The 19,216-nt window shown below is 47.1% G+C and overlaps 1 protein-coding gene across 5 annotated transcripts in view; it reads left to right on the forward strand.

Annotated features, from left to right (window-relative positions):
- NGEF (neuronal guanine nucleotide exchange factor) overlaps positions 1-19,216 on the forward strand; it is a 111,470-nt gene that overhangs the window by 55,911 nt on the left and 36,343 nt on the right. For all 5 annotated transcript variants that reach the window (XM_043492785.1, XM_043492786.1, XM_038415779.2 and 2 more), the window contains 2 exons: positions 1,897-2,112; positions 3,579-3,721. In XM_043492785.1, the coding sequence (XP_043348720.1) occupies positions 1,897-2,112; positions 3,579-3,721 (359 nt within the window). The remainder of the gene's footprint in view (positions 1-1,896; positions 2,113-3,578; positions 3,722-19,216) is intronic.

Raw genomic sequence — 19,216 nt, forward strand, 5'->3', positions numbered from 1 at the left:
ATGCCAAAGTTCAAGCGGAGTCACCCCTGAGGCAGAATAAAGATTACCTGAAAGAAGACAGATTTTAAAGTGCTGAAAGTATTGATATTTATTGTATGAGCGCAAAAAAAAACCATCCCTGGAGAGCTGACAATTCTTAGGTAGAGAGTGGGGTGGAGGGAAGAAGGTGCAAAATCCTCTGTATTGGGGAGGAAGGTAATTGTTCTGTCTGTGAGGTAATTTGGATTTGAGAGAGAGTCCCTCTGATGGGACACTGGAGGAGGGAATTATTTTGAGTCCCAGTTATCCTCCATCTCAGAATTTGCTTTCAGTAGAAGAAATGCACAATATGCACCAAATCCAGGAGTAATCCAAAAACGCCACACTTCCCCTCCAAAACACACACTCTACTCCAGGGGAGTGAGGTGCAGACAAAGTCGGAGAGGGGGGTTCTGTGCCCCAATCTGAAGGAGGCAAGGGGAGGGGACACCTCTGTGTGTGTGTGTCGGAGGGGGAGAGAAGACCTGTGCTCTGGGTTTCAGGGGCTAGGGAGAGGTCCTCTGTGTGTGCGCTGGGCTGGAGGCAGCAAGGGATGGCTGGGTACATATGTCTCTGAGCTCTGGCTGGGGATAGAGGTGGTGGCTGCTGGAATGCGTGTGTGGCGGGGCGGGGGGGATGTCTGCCTCTGGATGATGTACCCAGGGCAGTGGGCTCTGAGGAGGGCTCTCTCAAGGGTGCTTCTGGGAAAGGGGTGCAGCTGTGGGAGGCTCTATCTGGACAGGTGCTACCTCTCAGGGGGATGTAGGTCTCTAGCTGGGGAGGGGACTGCTGGGGGAGTGTAGCTCTATCCAGGATGGTCCATCTCCTGGGGGCTCTAGTTGGGCCATGGGGCATCTGGGGGCCCAGTCCATCTCCTGGGGGTTCTAGCCAGGCTGTGGGCTGGGGGGCTCTGGGGAGAGCCAGGTTATCTCCCGGTGGCTCAGGACGGGCCAGTCCATCTCCCGGGGACTCTAGCTAGGCCAGGGAGCTCTGGGGGGCTGGTTGGTCTCCTGGGGTCTCTGGGGTTGGTGTCCAGGAGGCTCGGGGGGTGTGTGTCTGTCTCCTGGGGGCTTGGCGGGGCGGTTGATGTCCCAGTGGCTCTAGCCGGGCTAAGGGGGTCAGAGGGGGGCAGTTGGTGTCCTGGGGGCTCTAGGCAGGGTTTGAGGGGAGCTGTCGGTGTCCCGGGGGTTCTAGAGGGCTAGGGGTGTCTGAGGGGGGATGGTTGGTGTGCCGGGGGGTCTGAGGGGGGCGGTCGGTGTCCCGGGGGCTCTAGCCGGGCCGGGGGGGTCTGAGGGGGGCGGTCGGTGTCCCGGGGGCTCTCGCCGGGCCGGGGGGGGTCTGAGGGGGGCGGTCGGTGTCCCGGGGGCTCTCGCCGGGCCGGGGGGGGTCTGAGGGGGGCGGTCGGTGTCCCGGGGGCTCTCGCCGGGCCGGGGGGGGTCTGAGGGGGGCGGTCGGTGTCCCGGGGGCTCTCGCCGGGCCGGGGGGGTCTGAGCGGGGCGGTCGGTGTCCCGGGGGCTCTCGCCGGGCCGGGGGGGTCTGAGCGGGGCGGTCGGTGTCCCGGGGGCTCTCGCCGGGCCGGGGGGGGTCTGAGGGGGGCGGTCGGTGTCCCGGGGGCTCTCGCCGGGCCGGGGGGGTCTGAGGGGGGCGGTCGGTGTCCCGGGGGCTCTCGCCGGGCCGGGGGGGGTCTGAGGGGGGCGGTCGGTGTCCCGGGGGCTCTCGCCGGGCCGGGGGGGGTCTGAGGGGGACGGTCGGTGTCCCGGGGGCTCTCGCCGGGCCGGGGGGGGTCTGAGGGGGACGGTCGGTGTCCCGGGGGCTCTCGCCGGGCCGGGGGGTCCCTCCCCCGCGCACGCTGCAGGTCTCTATCACCCTCCCGCGCAGGCTGCTGCCTTTCTACCCCCGTTTCCGTGGCAACCGGCCGGCCTCCCCCAGCCCCGCTCCGCCTGCGGAGTCGCTCGGCAGCCGCCGCTCGGAGCCGGACTCGCCGCCGCTGTCACAGCCTCACATGGAGCTGCTGGCTGCGGCGCTCAGCGCCGCCTGCGCCCTGGACCGCGACGGCTCGGCGGAGAGCGCGGCCAGAGCCCGCCCGGCCGGCAGGTGAGGGGCGAGGGTTGACGGCGAGCCGGGGAGGGGACGCCCCGCCGCGGGACCCGCTCACCCCTTCCCGCCTGCAGGCGGACCCACCGCCGGGCTCGCGTCCCTCCTCTGCCCCCGGACTCGGAGCCGGAGCGCGGTGACCCGCAGGCTCGGACCCTGCCCCGCCCGGGGCTGCTCTCCAACCCCCCCCAACACGCCAATCCCCCCTGCCCTGCTCGGGACCACTCTCCAACCCTCCCCCACACACACATGCCAATCCCCCTGCCCCGTCACGGGCTGCCCTCCACCCCACCCCACCGCCAATCCCCCCGCCCTACCTGGGGCTGCTCTCCAACCCCCCAAATCCTCCTACCCTGCCAGGGGCTGCTCTCCAACACCCCAATCCCCCCGCCCTACCTGGGGCTGCTCTCCACCCCGCCCCCACGCCAATCCCCATGCCCTGCTCGTGGCTGTTCTCCACCCCCCCCCCCCCGATGCCAATCCCCCTGCCCCACCCAGGACTGCCTTCCCCCCCATAACATACCAATCCCCCTGCCCCACCCAGGGCTGCTCTCCACCCCCCCCACAACACACCAATCCCACTGCCCCACCTGGGGCTGTTCTCCAAACCTCCCCTGCCCCAACCCGGACTGATCTCCACTCTCCGCATCTTTTCCCCTCCAACACTCGCTTACTGACATGGTGTTAACCTCCATTCCAACACCCCCCCCACACGTACACAACCAGAACTCATCTCTGTCACATTCCCCCACCCCATACCTATGCATCAACCAGGGCTGATTTCCATCACAATCCTTTCTCCCTCCCGCCACCATCCCTCTCACCAACAAGGCTGATCCCCATTTGTCCCCACTTTCAGTCCTCCCCATCTCCCTGTTCCAATCCAGGCTAAACTCCAGCGAGAACCTAGATTCAAGTCCCCTCTCCCTGCACCTGGGTATGTGACTGAACTCTCAGCATCCCTTCCCCCTGCCCCCTTCCATGTACTGGAACTGAGATGCATTCATCCTCTATCCTCCCTACTCTATACGGACCTGAGCTGAACCCCAGCCAGAATCCCTCGGTTACACACACAAACACACACCTACTCTGAGGCTGGCTCTATCACCTCCTTGCACAGGGCTATGCTCAATCCGTGATGGGATCCCATACCCCAGCTCCAGCTGGAATCAGGGGAGGTTACTGCTCTCCTGCGGGGCCAAAGCCTCCATTCCCAGTGCTCAAAGACAACCCTTGTGGCACATAGGGGGTTTTTGGAGAGGAAGGAGTGTGCTTGCCTTATGGAGGTGAATCATAGGGTAGTTCTGAAAGATACACACTCAGGGTCCCTAAATAGTGTGTCTTGCTGGCCACTGATGCTGGTAAGTGCCAGAACCCATTGGTGTATGTGGAAGCTGGGGGTGTCAAATGCTTGGGCTGGGGGCAGCTCGATTGACAATGCCTGACTGTATATTTCTCTCCCAAAGAGAATCCCCTTCCATGGCTGGACCAGTGCTTATCCCTGATGAGAACCCTGTGCTCCCAGAGTGCCCAGCTGCTCTCCCTGAAACTCTGCAAATGATTCACCCCATGACAACTGACTCCTGGAAAAACCTCATTGAACAAATAGGTAAGGGCCATGTTTGTTGTGCCATAAACTTATGGGCTGCCCAAGGCACTGTGCTGTCTGACAGAAATACTGCCCCTATTAACCCAGGCAGTGTTCCTAGATTTCTAGAGTGCGAAGACTTCACTCGTGCATTTCTAATGAGTGAAGACACTGAATATACATGAGAGAGAAAATAGTTCAAACATTTTACATAAAACCTGTTAGAACTAAACTTGGCCTGATATTTGTAAGAAGTAGTTCAAGTAGGTTACTTTCTAGCCTCTTAATCTTGGGGCAGAATTTATATTAGTTAAAGATACCATCTATATAAGATTCTCCTGGATTTTAGCTCCTTAGTGTGAAATTGGTAGTTCTTAAGGTTGCTTGAACCTTGAAAGCAGCAATAATTGGAGAACAAGAACTAACCCCCCTAATAGCAGGCATGTGCCACGTTCCACTGCTCTCAAGATGTGAGGGCACGGGAAGTAGAAAAAGCTCCCCACAGGAGAGAGCTCCTCATCAGCCATCAATCCAGATCTTCACTGGTCTATTATCATCAATCATTTTTGATACAGTAGCACCAAGAGGCCTTATTAGGACCCTGCTGTGCTAGGTGCTGTGCAGGGACAGCAAGAAACAGTCCCTGCCTCAAAGAGCTTACATTTAAATAGACTAGACAGATAAATAGACAAACATAAAAACAAAAAATGAAAAAACAAGACATCTTTGCTACCTTTTTAAAAACTAAATTGGGATAATCCCCTCCCACTCCCATTTTCCAGATGCTCCAGCCATTGCTGATCTAGTGTGCTTTTCTTCCACCCTGGCTACTCCACAGAGGTAGATAAGGAAAAGCCCAAATAAAAAGCAATCAAAAGGTGCCTACAAGCCAAAGATATCTAAAGGCAAACCCTTTCAGTACATGCAATCCAGTCACTCCTCTCTACAGGAAGCAGTGGGAGATACCTATCTCCTCCAGGGCTTCCTGGGAATGGGAGCATGGACCAGGGTTGCAACACAGCCACTTTTACACTCAGTCTAAATAAATAGGGTTCTTTCAACAAAAATCTCAAAATACAAATTCAGCATAAAACCCTTTTGAAAAAAGCAACACGTTATGTATATACACATTCAACCTCAAACGCATATCCACATATTTACTTAAATTTATTATAAATACACTTTCCTATTAAGCATATTATTTGGATTACAGAATCAATACCTCATTGTGCTGGGGCTGAACAAACATACTATAAGAGAGAGAGTCCCTGCCTGAAAGAGACTGTAAACTAAAGATCTGATCCTGTAATCTGATCCATGTGGATGGATTACTGCACCTGTGTGGAACTCCAGTGGCTTTGTCAGGCTGTGTCTGTGTCAGGCCACTCACATAAATCAGTTTTCAGGACTGGGGCCTAACTAGGGAGAAAATGCAACATAGATAGGGGTGTGGACAGAAGGAGGAAGGCAAGTATGAGAATAACAGGAACACAAGATTGCATATATCAGGGGTGGCCAAGAGCCATATGCAGCTCTTTTACAGTTAAAGTGGGGCTCACAGAGCTCCACAAGCCCCTCCATTCTCTGCCTAACAGACTGGGGGGCAGAGCTCGGGGCTTCTGCCCTGCAGCAGGATGGTGGGGCTAGGGGCTTCTGCCAATGGCAACTGCTACCTGATGAGGTTTGCCCTCCTCTAACAGCTTGAGTCATGCTCCCCCTTACCCTGAACAGTCCTCCCTGCAGATCCCAGCTGTTTGCCACTGCCTCTCCCCACAACTGCAGTGCTCAGCTCACCAGCTCCAGCAGCTGCCATGCAGGGAGGGGGCCTAGTGGTACCAAGTGACTGAGCAAGGTCATCAAATCGTGGCAAAAATCTGGGGCGTTGTCACCTCTGGCTTCTGCCCAGCAGGGAGGTGGGTCTCCCGGCTTAAACCCTGCAGGATGTGCCTGCTGGGGCTTGGGGCTTCAGCAGGAGCAGAGCTGAAGCCCTGAGCCCGGACAGGCGCCTCCTGCGGGGCTGAAGCCCTGAGATCCTCCTCCCCACAGGGCTGAACCCCGAGCCCAGACAGGCACCTCCTGTGGAGCTGAAGCCCTAAGACCCCCGCTCCCTGCAGGGCTGAACCCCAAGCCCAGACAGGCGTATCCTGCAGGGCTGAAGCCCCAAGATCCCCCTCCCCATAGGGCAGAAGCCTCTAGCTCCACCTCAAGGTTGAAGCCTCAAGCCCCAGCAGGTGCACCTCACCTCTTGAATTTCTGAAGATTGTTGTGTGTGTGGCTCAGAGGGTCAGTAAGTTTGGCCACCCTGGGCATATATTCTTAGCTGAATGTATAATTTGGAGACTTCAGTGGCTTTTATATTTGTTTGATATTTTAAATAAGTGGACACTATCGGGCCACTTGCTCAACATATACAACTTAACTCTCCAAAAAAACCCACCAAATAAATACATTATCAAAGCATTAGACTGTCTATTGTTAAGTGAGAAACATCAGTGAATATCTTTATTGATATCTCTTTATAAGGTAATAGTTTCTGAAATGTAGATAACAAAAATTATGTAAAATATAACCCCAAGATCCATAGGTCAGCGTTATGGTTATGTTATGATAAAATGCACATCTTTGTACTTGATGAGAGTAACATATGTGGTTAGTGTAAAATATATGATATATTTAGCTGTTGGTCTCCTTGTCTTTAGGTACTTGAGTTTTTTTAAATTATGTGGTAGGTAATTTAACTGTGGTCACTTAGCAACCCTAACTGGTTTCATAAATGATGTTTTTGTCTTTAATTATGGAGCAGCTGATAGCTGCTCTCAGTTAAGGCTGTATAGCTAAGTTTCTATGTAAAGCTTAATTTAACATCCTCTCTAAAATTCTCACACACACACACACACACACACACACACAAAGATTAAATATTGCTGGGCCAACGGAAATATACAGACCACACTGAAAGACTTATGGGATTATACAAATCAGAGTCTTATTATATAGTGTGTTAGATGCAGATCTGTACTGGCTACATATGTTATGAAGGGATAAAGTACGCTGACATTCTGAGTTTCTCGTGGTCTCCATAATGGGCAGAGTTCAGATTGTTGGGGTTTCTTGTGTGGGAAGTGTTACCTTAACTGTTTCTCTCAAGGTTGTGGGGTTTTGTTTTTTAAGCATAACATGTTCTTTTAAGGAATACACGGCATGGGGTGGGGAGGGGAGGGTAAATGAGCATTTCCTGATTTTTCCATGTTTGGGTTTTGGAGTTCCATGTTCTGGAGGCATGAAAGGATAAGGTGTCTCTGCTGTAGAGCAGCAGCCTTAGCTCCACTTTAACAAAGTTTTGTTATGTGGGAATCCAGTATAAAGTCCAAATAGTGACTCAGAAAGCCATGTTGTTGAACAGTCCAGGCTTTGATATCTTGGCAGCCTGAAAGAGATGCTCCAGGACATCAGAGTTCCAGAGGGGAGAGAAGGCTGAAGCCTGTCATGGGCCATAATGGGAAATCTCCTAGAGATTCTGATAAGCTGTCAGGTAAAACCCTACAGTTGGGAATGACGAGGCTACTTGGACCACTGAGGACATTTACCAGGAACAGGAGAAGTCTGCAGTTAGGTGTAGGGTTATTGATGAGGAGAGGTTGAGCCTTGGAGGATACTATGGGAAGCTTGGACTAAGGAAGAAATGGAAGGCATTGAGAAAGCTTGAGTAAGTTAGATGCCAGAAGAAGTCAGACAATATTTGTCAGCCAAAACAGCAGAATTTTGGGCATAGTTCAGGGATGTAGTTAACAGTTTTAAATTTGCATACACGCTGCCTGATCTGTTGTCTCCTTCCTGCTACATTTCTACTAATCTCCCAAAGCAGATGTGCTATTACAGTCTTAATTTACAGGTTTCAGAGTAGCAGCCGTGTTAGTCTGTATTCGCAAAAAGAAAAGGAGTACTTGTGGCACCTTAGAGACTAACAAATTTATTAGAGCATAAGCTTTCGTGAGCTACAGCTCACTTCATCGGATGCATTTGGTGGAAAAAACAGAGGAGAGATTTATATACACACACACAGAGAACATGAAACAATGGGTTTATCATACACACTGTAAGGAGAGTGATCACTTAAGATAAGCCATCACCAACAGCAGGGGGGGGAAGGAGGAAAACCTTTCATGGTGACAAGCAGGTAGGCTAATTCCAGCAGTTAACAAGAATATCAGAGGAACAGTGGGGGGTGGGGTGGGAGGGAGAAATACCATGGGGAAATAGTTTTACTTTGTGTAATGACTCATCCATTCCCAGTCTCTATTCAAGCCTAAGTTAATTGTATCCAGTTTGCAAATTAATTCCAATTCAGCAGTCTCTCGTTGGAGTCTGTTTTTGAAGCTTTTTTGTTGAAGTATAGCCACTCTTAGGTCTGTGATCGAGTGACCAGAGAGATTGAAGTGTTCTCCAACTGGTTTTTGAATGTTATAATTCTTGACGTCTGATTTGTGTCCATTCATTCTTTTACGTAGAGACTGTCCAGTTTGGCCAATGTACATGGCAGAGGGGCATTGCTGGCACATGATGGCATATATCACATTGGTAGATGCGCAGGTGAACGAGCCTCTGATAGTGTGGCTGATGTGATTAGGCCCTATGATGGTATCCCCTGAATAGATATGTGGACAGAGTTGGCAACGGGCTTTGTTGCAAGGATAGGTTCCTGGGTTAGTGGTTCTGTTGTGTGGTGTGTCTTAATTTAATGGCAATGTGTTAATGAAAGGCTTGCTAAAGATGTAAAAACAGCCCTAGACACCAAAACAACCTAATTGCCAAATATCGATCTAGGTACTCAGATGGCCCTCATCACCTTAGTGTCTGAGCATCTCAAATCATTAATGGATTTTATTTTCACAACACTTCTGTGAGGAAGAGTATTACATTTTTACAGATATGGAACTGAGGCACAGGGTAGATTAAGTGATTTGTGCAAGGTACTACAGGGAGTCTCTGGCTGAGCCAAGAATCCAGTGGGACTTCCCAAGTTCCAGTCCACAGCCTTAGGCACTGGACCATCCTTCTTACCCTGCTACAAGAAATGCTGCTCCCAGGAAGCTAAAAATCTGCAAACTGATGTGTGTAAGATGTACTTGTACACCCATGTCGTACTCTTTAGGAGAAAGACTGCCATCAGTCACAGACTGCACAAGGGTCGGCTGCAGTAGGTTAATTATTCCTATATCCCCATTAGTGGGCTTTTTCTTTTACAGGTATAGAAGAGGACGAGGTCCTTGTCCATGGGAGTCTACAGTCTAAATTAGATACAAGTTAAACTGACAACGCATTGTGGTAAAGGGGGAAAGGAAACAGTAACCAGTGGAGAGACATATTATGAGCTGAATCTCTGAGGACAATCCTCTGTTGTAGATCCTTGCAACCTAACCCAACAGGACCTGACTACGAATGTTGGGTTCAGGTTGAGTCTGAAAACAACCCAACCATTTTGCTTTTGGGTCATGTTGTCTCTTATCCCTCCTCCTGCCTCACTGTGCTCTGTATGTGCTGTGAGTGAATGTGCTGAGGAATCTCAGTATCTCATGTTGTTCTGTACCAGGTATGGACTGGTTATAGAGCTTTCTTATGCACACCAGCTGTGTTCATCATAAGAGCATTTAATGTTTTGCCAGGTATGTCTGAGATTCGTTTAAAATCAGGTTTTTATAGACAGTGCCACCTAGTGGCTGAACAGTTTAGCATTCTATTACATGTTCCCCAGCATGTGAGCTGATTTTCAGTGGCACTCACACTACCCGGGTCCTGGCCACCAGTCCGGGGGGCTTTGCATTTTAATTTAATTTTAAATGAAGCTTCTTAAACATTTTTAAAACCTTATTTACTTTACATACAACAATAGTTTAGTTATATATTAAAGACTTATAGAAAGACTTATATAAAGAGGCCTTCTAAAAATATTAAAATGTATTACTGGCATGCGAAACCTTAAATTAGAGTGAATAAATGAAGACTCGGCACACCACTTCTGAAAGGCTGCCGACCCCTGTTCTACATTCTTACCATTTACAGTATTTACACAGTCATAGTATCTTTGAAGTTCATTATTTTTGTATACCTGAAATCACTGGCCATGATGACTAGGTAATGATGTCCTCTGACTTTGAATAAATCTGCAGCTAGTCTCTTCCAAGGTCTGTCTGGTAGAGGTGTTGATATTCAAGGTTCTTTGTGTTTTGTGTGTCTGTTAGTTCTACAGTGTTCACATGCAGATACTTGATTCTTTATGTCTTTGCTGATGCCTGGCCACCACTCTGACTTGTTAGCCTGTTCATGGCATTTAATTAATTCTTGATGTTCTTCATGGATGAGGTTTAGGATTTTTTCCTCTCATTTCATTAGGAATGATGATGAAGTTGCCTTTAATCATGACTCCATTTGACTTGCTGAAGTCTTTTGTCACTTCCTTAGTATCCTTTAGATACTTGGGCCAGCTGCTCCAATGTAACTTAGAAACTTCCTGAAGTTGCATGTCTGTCAAGGTTGCTTTCTGTAGCTATTACCAGCAGGAGAGCGGTGGGGCGGAAGCCTACCCCCCACTGTTCCTCAGACATTCTTGTCAACTGCTGGAAATGGCCCACCTTGATTATCACTACAAAAAGTTCCTTCCCCTCCCTTCCCCCCCGCCCCCCCCCCCCCGCCGCTCTCCTGCTGGTAATAGCTCACCTTAAGTGATCACTCTCTTTACAGTGTGTATGGTAACACCCATTGTTTCATGTTCTCTGTGTATATAAATCTCCCCACTGTATTTTCCACTGAATGTATCCGATGAAGTGAGCTGTAGCTCACGAAAGCTTATGCTCAAATAAATTTGTTAGTCTCTAAGGTGTCACAAGTACTCCTTTTCTTTTTGCTTAGGCTTAGGACTTTATTGAGGGTTTTGTTGTACAGTATTCTTCCATTGAAGATCCATATATCGGAATATCATCCATGAAATTTACAACTCCATTTGTGTTTGTTAACAGTTCTGCCATCTTTCTTTGGAAAATTTCAGGTGCACTGGAAATCCCAAAAGATAATCTTTGAAAACACAATCTCCCAAAGGATGTGATAAATGTAGTCAGTTTAGCACTTTCTTTGGCTAATTTGGCAGAATCTTCTTTGAGAATACTGTACTTCCTTACACTTTTGGGAGGAAGTCATGCAATGTTGGGGCTGCTTCATTAAGTCCTTTAAGATCCACACATTCATATTTTTCCATTTTTCTTTATTACTGGTACCATTGTGGCACACCATGCTGTTGGCTCAGCACTTTTTTCTTAATTATGCCATTCTCTCTAACTCGTTTTCCGCTTTATGAAGTAATGGATGAGAATCCTGCAAGGGGTATGTACACTATACGGTTCAGCGTTGTCTCAAATTTATTTGGATCTCCTTTCAAAAGCTCTATCACCAAATATTCCATTGAGTTCATCTACCTTTCTCATTAAACCCATCATGGCTGCCACACTGTGGCTGAGAAAAGTGTTGATCTGTGGTCCTTTGATCACATACACTTGAATGCAAAGCTTTTGTCTTTGCAAACTTTCTGTGATGAACTGGTTCATGCAATTAAGAATACCTCCATGGCTACCCAGACGTGTGTCAGGTGACTTCAGCTCTGGAAGGGGTTAAAGGTGATTGTGAGTCCCTTCTGAGATGACTGGTGAAGTCAACTCCTGAGTGAATTGTCTTGCTATGAATATTCAATTTCACTCTCCAGGCAGGCTCTATGTGAATATAAGAAGTAGAGCCTGGAAAAAATGGCTCCTGATTCCCTATAATATGAGTCAACTCCCTGACTGCTTTGGTGCAGCAAACACATGCAAATTGTGCACATTTCATGCATTTATTACACGGTGTGCCTCTAGCTGGACATGCATCATTTCTTGGGATATGACTTTTTCCACACCTTGTGTGTGTAGGCTGGAATTTGTCCCTATTAGCCTCAGAGTTGTCTCTCCTTGCCTCAGGGGTTTTATGATAATATCTTAACACTCAAGTGTCTGTTTATAGTTTCTAAGCTAGTTTCAGATTTTTCAATTTGCTCCTGTCTTTTGTACCGTTTGACTAATTTTGACTGCTTTGCCATCTGTATAGCTGTGCTTAAGGTTAAATCTCTCTTGAGTTGTAGCTGCTGTGAAAGATTTTTATCTGTTAACCCAATAACCAGCCTGTATTTGATATTTTCATGTTTTTCATTTCCAAAATTACAGTTTTCAGCCAACGTCGGCAGAGTTCTTATAAAACGGTCAACATTTTCCCTTGGTTCTTGAATTCTCTGGTGAAAATATCCTCTTTCATAAACCACATTTTTCTGGGATATAAAGTATGCATCAAATATAGCCAGAACCCTTTCATAATCATTTGTGACTGTCTTCAGTTAAAGTCAAAGGATTTAAAGATATGATTTGCTCGCTTCCCCATAGCATAAATTTAAAAAAATACCTATACATCTTCTGTTTCTTTGAGGAGTTTGTTTGCAATTTGAAATCTTGCAAAATACTGCTTCCAGTCTGTTCATTGTGAAGGTTTGTCAAAGTTGAAATTCTCTGGGGCACTGAAGAATGGCATGGCGATGAGATCCTGCATCCTTTATTGCTGTTCCTTCTGTCTCTATTCTTAGTTTATTCCTGTCAACATGTCACATTCTTCTGTACCAGATATGGACTGGTCATAGAGCTTGCTTATACACCCAGATGTGTTCATAATAAGTAGAGCCATGCAAATCCTGAGGTATCTGATTTATATCCATGGACCATTTTTGTGGATAGCAGCTCAGATGCAGATACAAATTTTGTATCTGCGCAGGGCTCTGGAGCTGTAGCACAGATTCACCAGAGCAGGTGGAGGGACCTAGGCTCCCTACAGCTGCCAACGCTTCTCTCCTTGACCAGGCTCTGGCCGGGGATGGGGGTGCCTGGGGGGTGCCAGCCTAGCCATGATAAGCCCAAGAAGCCCCCAGTTCGTGTCCCTGCCCCCCAGACCTCCCGCCCAGGGCAGGCGGAGGGTCTGCACTGCGGTTCCTCACAGCTGCCCACCTGGCTCTTATCGTGGCCGGATTGAGGCTCCGAGGCACATGCCCCGCCCTGCCTGAGAGCCACACGGGCAGCTGTAGGGAGCTGGTGCAAAGTTGCTGAACCTCTACCTGCCCTCAGCCAGGCAGGGGCATGGCCGAGGGCTGCTCTCAGCCCCCTCCCCCCCGCCATGCACCACAGGCAGGTGGAGGGTCCGCTGTGGTTCCCCAGAGCTGTCTTGGCTCCCCGGCTAGGCTCAATGCTGGCCTGGCCAGGGAGGAGAGGGGGTGGGGGCTTGGGGAGGAAGAAGAGGGTAAGGGGGAGGGGTCTTCCCCTGTGAAAAGTGGATAGACGAGGCTACCCGTTTCCCCACGCTCCGTTCCGGCGTCACTGGTCACTGCTGCGCAGTGCTGTTTAGAGCCCTGCAAATCCGTGGATATCTACAGATATCCATATCCGTGGATGCAGATATCTTCAGACAATTTTTATGGATCGCAGATCAGATGCGGATACACATTTTTGTATCCACGCAGGGCTCTAATCATAAGTGTCTTAATGCTCTGCCAGGTATAGCTGAGGTTTGTTAAAAATAGGATACGTTACACACAGCGCCACTTAGTGGCTGAGCAATACAATATGGTTTAATATTCAATTACAGTGCCTCTTACTTAGCAGCACACACAGCTTAGTGAAGCTGTGGAGGCTGGTAGTAGTGGGACACGCAGCTATCACCAGGCCGACCCATCAGGCAGGAGGCGGCTGGAGATGGATAGCAAGCATGGGGCGTGGCGAGCAGGAAGCTCCCCCAGGCCAAGCCCCAAGGACAAAGTGGTGGCGCTGACACAGGTTCGGGAGGAAGTGTTGGGTTTGGGTCAGGCTGGTTCTGAAAACAACTCAACACTCTCGGGTCAGGTTCAGATTGTCTGTGCTCAGCTCTGCCTTGGGTCCAGGGCAGGTTTTAAAATTAGGGCCAAGCAAACCTCTGCGAGTGAAACTTGGAATCTATTCCAGGTGGTTGCAGTGAACCAGAATTCATTCCAAATGCCTCCAGGAAACACTAGACTATATATACTGTTACATACAAAATATTAAAAACCTGTGTTAAGTAAGTTCAGATTGCAAAATCAAACACTCATAAGTTAGAAATCCCAGGATGAAGGTTGTCCATGCACCCTTAATTCATCCCCTTGTGTGTATGCATTATGATACAGTCTAATTCCATGACCACATACAATTTTCAGTTTTGAATACAAATGGACAAAATGAAGTAAAATAATAGCAGAGAGAGGTTCAAAATGGAATATATAAAACCTGTGAATAGTATACGATGCAAACCACTACTTTACCCATTTAAATCAATGTGACAATTCCATACTTCCATACTCTAAGATTTGCATTGTTAAAACCAGCTAATACCTAGACAGCCATTGCCCAATAAAACTTTTGTAACAAGAGGTACACGCATCTTCGGTGTAATCTTTGACTCCTCCTCTGTCCCCATATTCAGGCCAATCCCAGATCATAGTTTCTCTCTCTTCAACATCTTAAAAAAATCAATTCCTACCTTTCAGGAGGTCTAAAATGCCTCTCCAGGCCATGATCATAGCCTCCTGCTTAAGTTTCCTGATTCTCACTTTGATTCCCTTCAGTCTGTCCCAAAATACTGCAGATAAAATCATTTTCACATGTTGCTCTAGTCACATTAACTCCCCTCACCTTCCATAACAAATTCATGCTTCCCATCCTTATCACCAACACCCTTCCCAAGTCCATCACTGCCTATATCTCTGTTTTCATATTTTGGTATTTGGCTTTTTGCTGTCTTTGCTCTGCCCAAAGGTCTTCCTACTCATCCTTCTTTCTGTCCTTCTCCCACTATCATCTTCATGCTTTCATACTTTCTCTATGTCTGGAACACCCTCCCCAGTGCAGTGCACTAGGTAGGCTTCCCTCTACCTTCAAATCCTTCTTTAAAACGTGTTTCTCTCTCTCCAACCCTACCTAAGCTGACACTTCTAAGTTAATTTTAATATTACAGACTTATTAGGAAAAAACTCTGCAATACCCTCTAACACGTTACCTCTGGTGATCAAATCTGTCTGTATCTCTCGTACTTTGCCTCTGCTTTTGGGCTGAAGGCTCCTTGGGAAAGGGATGTTGTTTCCATCTTTGGCAGATCAAAGGAAAGGTGGATCAGATAGGGAACATATAAACAAAACAAGAATTTCATGGACTAGAGTTTTATTTCATGTTCTCCAAAACAGAAGGAAAGAATCTGCCCAACAGATCCTTATTAAAGGAATCTGCCTCTAAATGTTTACTAAGAGAATAAACCACAATTCCACAAAACAAAAACAAAGAGGGGTTATTTGCCTATAACTTTCAGGACAAGACCCATCAGCACAACTTCCTTCCTTCCACATGTCTCCTCTACTGTGGAAAAGGTAGTCTTTTTTTTATATAGTTCCCTTATTCCCCAGCATGCCCCGGGGACTGCATTTCCCAGCCTTCCCTGCTCTCCTAAGGCTTAATCCTCTAAACCAGTGAACACTCTGGGCCCCAGTGCAGCAGAGCATTTAAGCATGTGCTTAAGTTTAAGTACATGAGGAGTCTCACTAAAGTCAATGCTGATTCATGAGGGTTCCCTTCACAAGCTTTAAATGTTCTGTACATCCCAGTTCATGCCCTGTGTTATGTACAGGGCTGAGCACACTATAGATGATTAAGAGATAACATGTATGAAACCATATAAGCATAGTAGACTGAGGGATTATGTAAGTAGCATTGTGATAAACTTCAAGGAAAGTCTCTCTTTTCTTCATTTATAGTGTAGGAAGCTAATAGAAATGTGTATGGTTTCCAAGGTACAGCTAATCCTATTGCTATTTTAATCCAGTTTTGAATATCGTTCCAGAAAGAACAGTTTACAGGATTACCACATTCTGTGAGAGTATGTGTTTCTTATATACACAGTTTTCCCATCATAACTCTGTCCAGAAATATAGGTTCAACATTAATTGGTACTGAGTTTCAAAAAAAATTGAAATACCTGGAACACAAACTCCTGACCTGTCTCTCACATTGTTATATATGAAAACTGTTTATGAGATACAATATCATTTATACATTTTGCCAGATAGATTTTAACCCTTATTGAGTAAAGCAAAATAAAGTATTTATGCAATGGCTGACACCAGCATCGTTGTTCATTTAACAATCACAACGCTTAGAATCATAGAAGATTAGAGTTGGAAGAGACCTCAGGAGGTCTGCTCAAAGCAGGACCAACCCCAACTAAATCATCTCAGCCAGGGCTTTGTCAAGCTGGGCCTTAAAAACCTCTAAGGATGGAGATTCCACCACCTCCCTAGGTAACCCATTCCAGTGCTTCACCACCCTCCTAGTGAAATAGTGTTTCCAAATATTCAACCTAGACCTCCCACACTGAAACTTGAGACCATTTCTCCTTGTTCTGTCATTTTCCACCACTGAGAACAGCCAAGCTCCATCCTCTTTGGAACCCCTCCTTCAGGTAGTTGAAGGTTGCTATCAAATCCCCCCTCACTCTTCTCTTCTGCAGACTAAACGAGCCCAGTTTCCTCAGCCTCTCCTCGTAAGTCATGTGCCCCAGCCCCCTGATCATTTTCGTTGCCCTCCGCTGGACTCTCTCCAATTTGTCCACATCCTTTCTGTAGTGGGGGGCCCAAAACTGGATGCAGTACTCCATATGTGGCCTCACCAGTGCTGAATAGAGAATAGGGAATAATCACTTCCTTCAATCCGCTGGCAATGCTCCTACTAATGCAGCACGCTATGCTGTTAGCCTTCTTGGTCACAAGGGCACGCTGCTGACTCACATCCAGCTTCTTGTCCACTGTAATCCCCAAGTCCTTTTCTGCAGAATTGCTGCTTAGCCAGTCGGTCCCCAGTCTGTAGCGATGCATAGGATTCTTCCTTCTTAAGTGCAGAACTCTGCACTTGTCCTTGCTGAACCTCATCAGATTTCTTTTGGCCCAATCCTCCCATTTGTCTAGATCACTCTGGACCCTATCCCTACCCTCCAGCGTATCTACCTCTCCCCCCAGCTCAGTGTCATCCGCGAACTTGCTGAGGGTGTAATCTATCCCATCATCCAGATCATTAATAAAGACTTTGAACAAAACTGGCCCCAGGACCGAATCCTAGGGCACTGCGGTTGATACCGGCTCCCAACTAGACATCAAGCTGTTGATCACTACCAGTTGAGCCCAACAATCTAGCTAGCTTTCTATCCACCTTATAGTCCATTAATCCCGTCCATACTTTTTAAACTTGCTGGCAAGAATACTGTGGGAGACCATATCAAAAGCTTTGCTAAAGTCAAGATATATCACGTCCACTGCTTTCCCCATATCCACAGAGCCAGTAATCTCATCTTAGAAGGCAATCAGGCATGACTTGGTCAGGCATGACTTGCTCTTGGTGAATCCATGTTGACTTTTCCTGATCACCTGATCACCTTCCTCTCCTTCAAGTGCTTCAAAATGGTTTCTTTGAGGACCTGTTCCATGATTTTTCCAGGGACTGAGGTGAGGCTTACTGGTCTATAGTTCCCTAGGTTCTCCTTCTTCCCTTTTAAAAAGATGGGCAATATATTTGCCTTTTTCCAATCGTCTGGGACCTCCCCCGATTGCCATGAGTTTTCAGAGATAATGGCCAATGGCTCTGCAATCACATCAGCCAATTCCCTCAGTACCCTCAGATGCATTAGATCTGGACCCATGAACTTGTGTATGTCCAGCTTTTCTAAATAGTCCTTAAACAGGTCTTTCACCACTGAGGGCTGCTCACCACCTCCCCATGCTATGTTGTCCAGGACAGCAGTGTGGGAGCTGACCTTGTCTGTGAAGACCCAGGCAAAAAAAGCATTGAGTACTTCAGCTTTCCACATCGTCTGTCGCTAGGTTGCTTCCCCCATTCATTAAGGGTCCCACGCTTTCCCTGACCTTTTTCTTATTGCTAACGTACCTGTAGAAACCCTTCTTTTTCTTGTTACCCGTCATCCCTTGCTAGCTGCAACTCCAGTTGCATTTTGGCCTTCTTGATTACAGCCCTGCATGCCCAAGCAATATTTTTATACTCCTCCCTAGTCATCTGACCAAGTTTCCACTTCTTGTAAGCTCCCTTTTTGTGTTTAAGCACACCAAAGATTTCACTGTTAAGCCAAGCTGGTCACGTGCCATATTTGCTATTCTTTCTGCACATCGGGATGGTTTGTTCCTGCACCTTCAATAAGGTTTCTTTAAAATACAGCCAACTTTCCTGGACTCCTTTCTGGTTCCTCTAGTAGCTGCACTAGGAAGTTGTCCCCAGCACTCTCCAAAAACTCCTGGATTGTCTGTGCACTGCTGTATTGCTCTCCTAGCAGATGTCAGATTCAAGTATAAACGAAACCAAGGGAGATAAATTAAAAGAATGCAATTTATATTAAATAAATGGAGTGAATGACTAACGGGAGACTAATTGGCACTCCTGTGTTGTCAAATCTAGTAATTCATATTCTAGATCCAAGGAATTGGTTTTCTGGTTCTACCGGATGACTGGAAAGGGCAACATGGGACAACTAACAGCAGCCTTATGAGAAATACTAGATCTTAAAACTTTCAAAGTACAAGATTGTTTTGTAGTTTTCTTTTGTTAGGGTTAGGATCCTGAAAATCAGAAGGAAGTTTTGCCTAATTCAGTGGAACACTCTCTGCCCCAGATTCTGAAGGAATTTTGGGAAAATCAATGGGAACTTAAGAGTGAATGCTCTCAAAATATATAAATGACAAGACCAATACATTTAGATATTATTTATAGCTTTGAACAGTTTTAAATATAACTGATTTTATTTCATTCAGTTGGGGGATATTTATTTTGGTTTCCCCCATTAAGAGCTTCCTGTTCTGATAGATATTCCACCTGGCACTAGAAATCTCATAACTTGTCATAGAGCAAAATCCAGTGGTTGGTAGAGCTAAGAATAAAACTCAGGAACCCTGACTCCCAGTTCTCTGTTCTGAACACTAAACCCCAACCCACTTTTCTGTATTTAAACATAACCCTGAGGATGAGAGAGTAGATTACCAGATTCATTGAATTAAATGAATGTTTACCACTATCATCTGAAGAGTTTTCCCTAGCTGTAAGATCAGAAATATTAATTGTAATTACATAATGTTGTCAAGTATTATTTAGTTTAAATATAGTGAGGTGGCCTTTAAGACTACTGGACTGAACAAAATGGTTGCAGTTTTCCCTTAAAGTTTTATCTATTTTTCTGTGTCTGGCACCTGTCACTGTCATATTCAAGCATCTCATGAACATTAAATAATTTATCCTCTTACATCTCTTTGAAATATTACAGAGAACAGAGGTGCAGAGAGATTAAGTGATATGCTCAAATTCACCCAGGAAGTTAGCGGCAAAGCCAGGAACAGAACCCAGGTCT

Source organism: Dermochelys coriacea, chromosome 9, assembly GCF_009764565.3.
Source record: "Dermochelys coriacea isolate rDerCor1 chromosome 9, rDerCor1.pri.v4, whole genome shotgun sequence".
Classification (NCBI taxonomy): Eukaryota; Metazoa; Chordata; order Testudines; family Dermochelyidae; genus Dermochelys; species Dermochelys coriacea.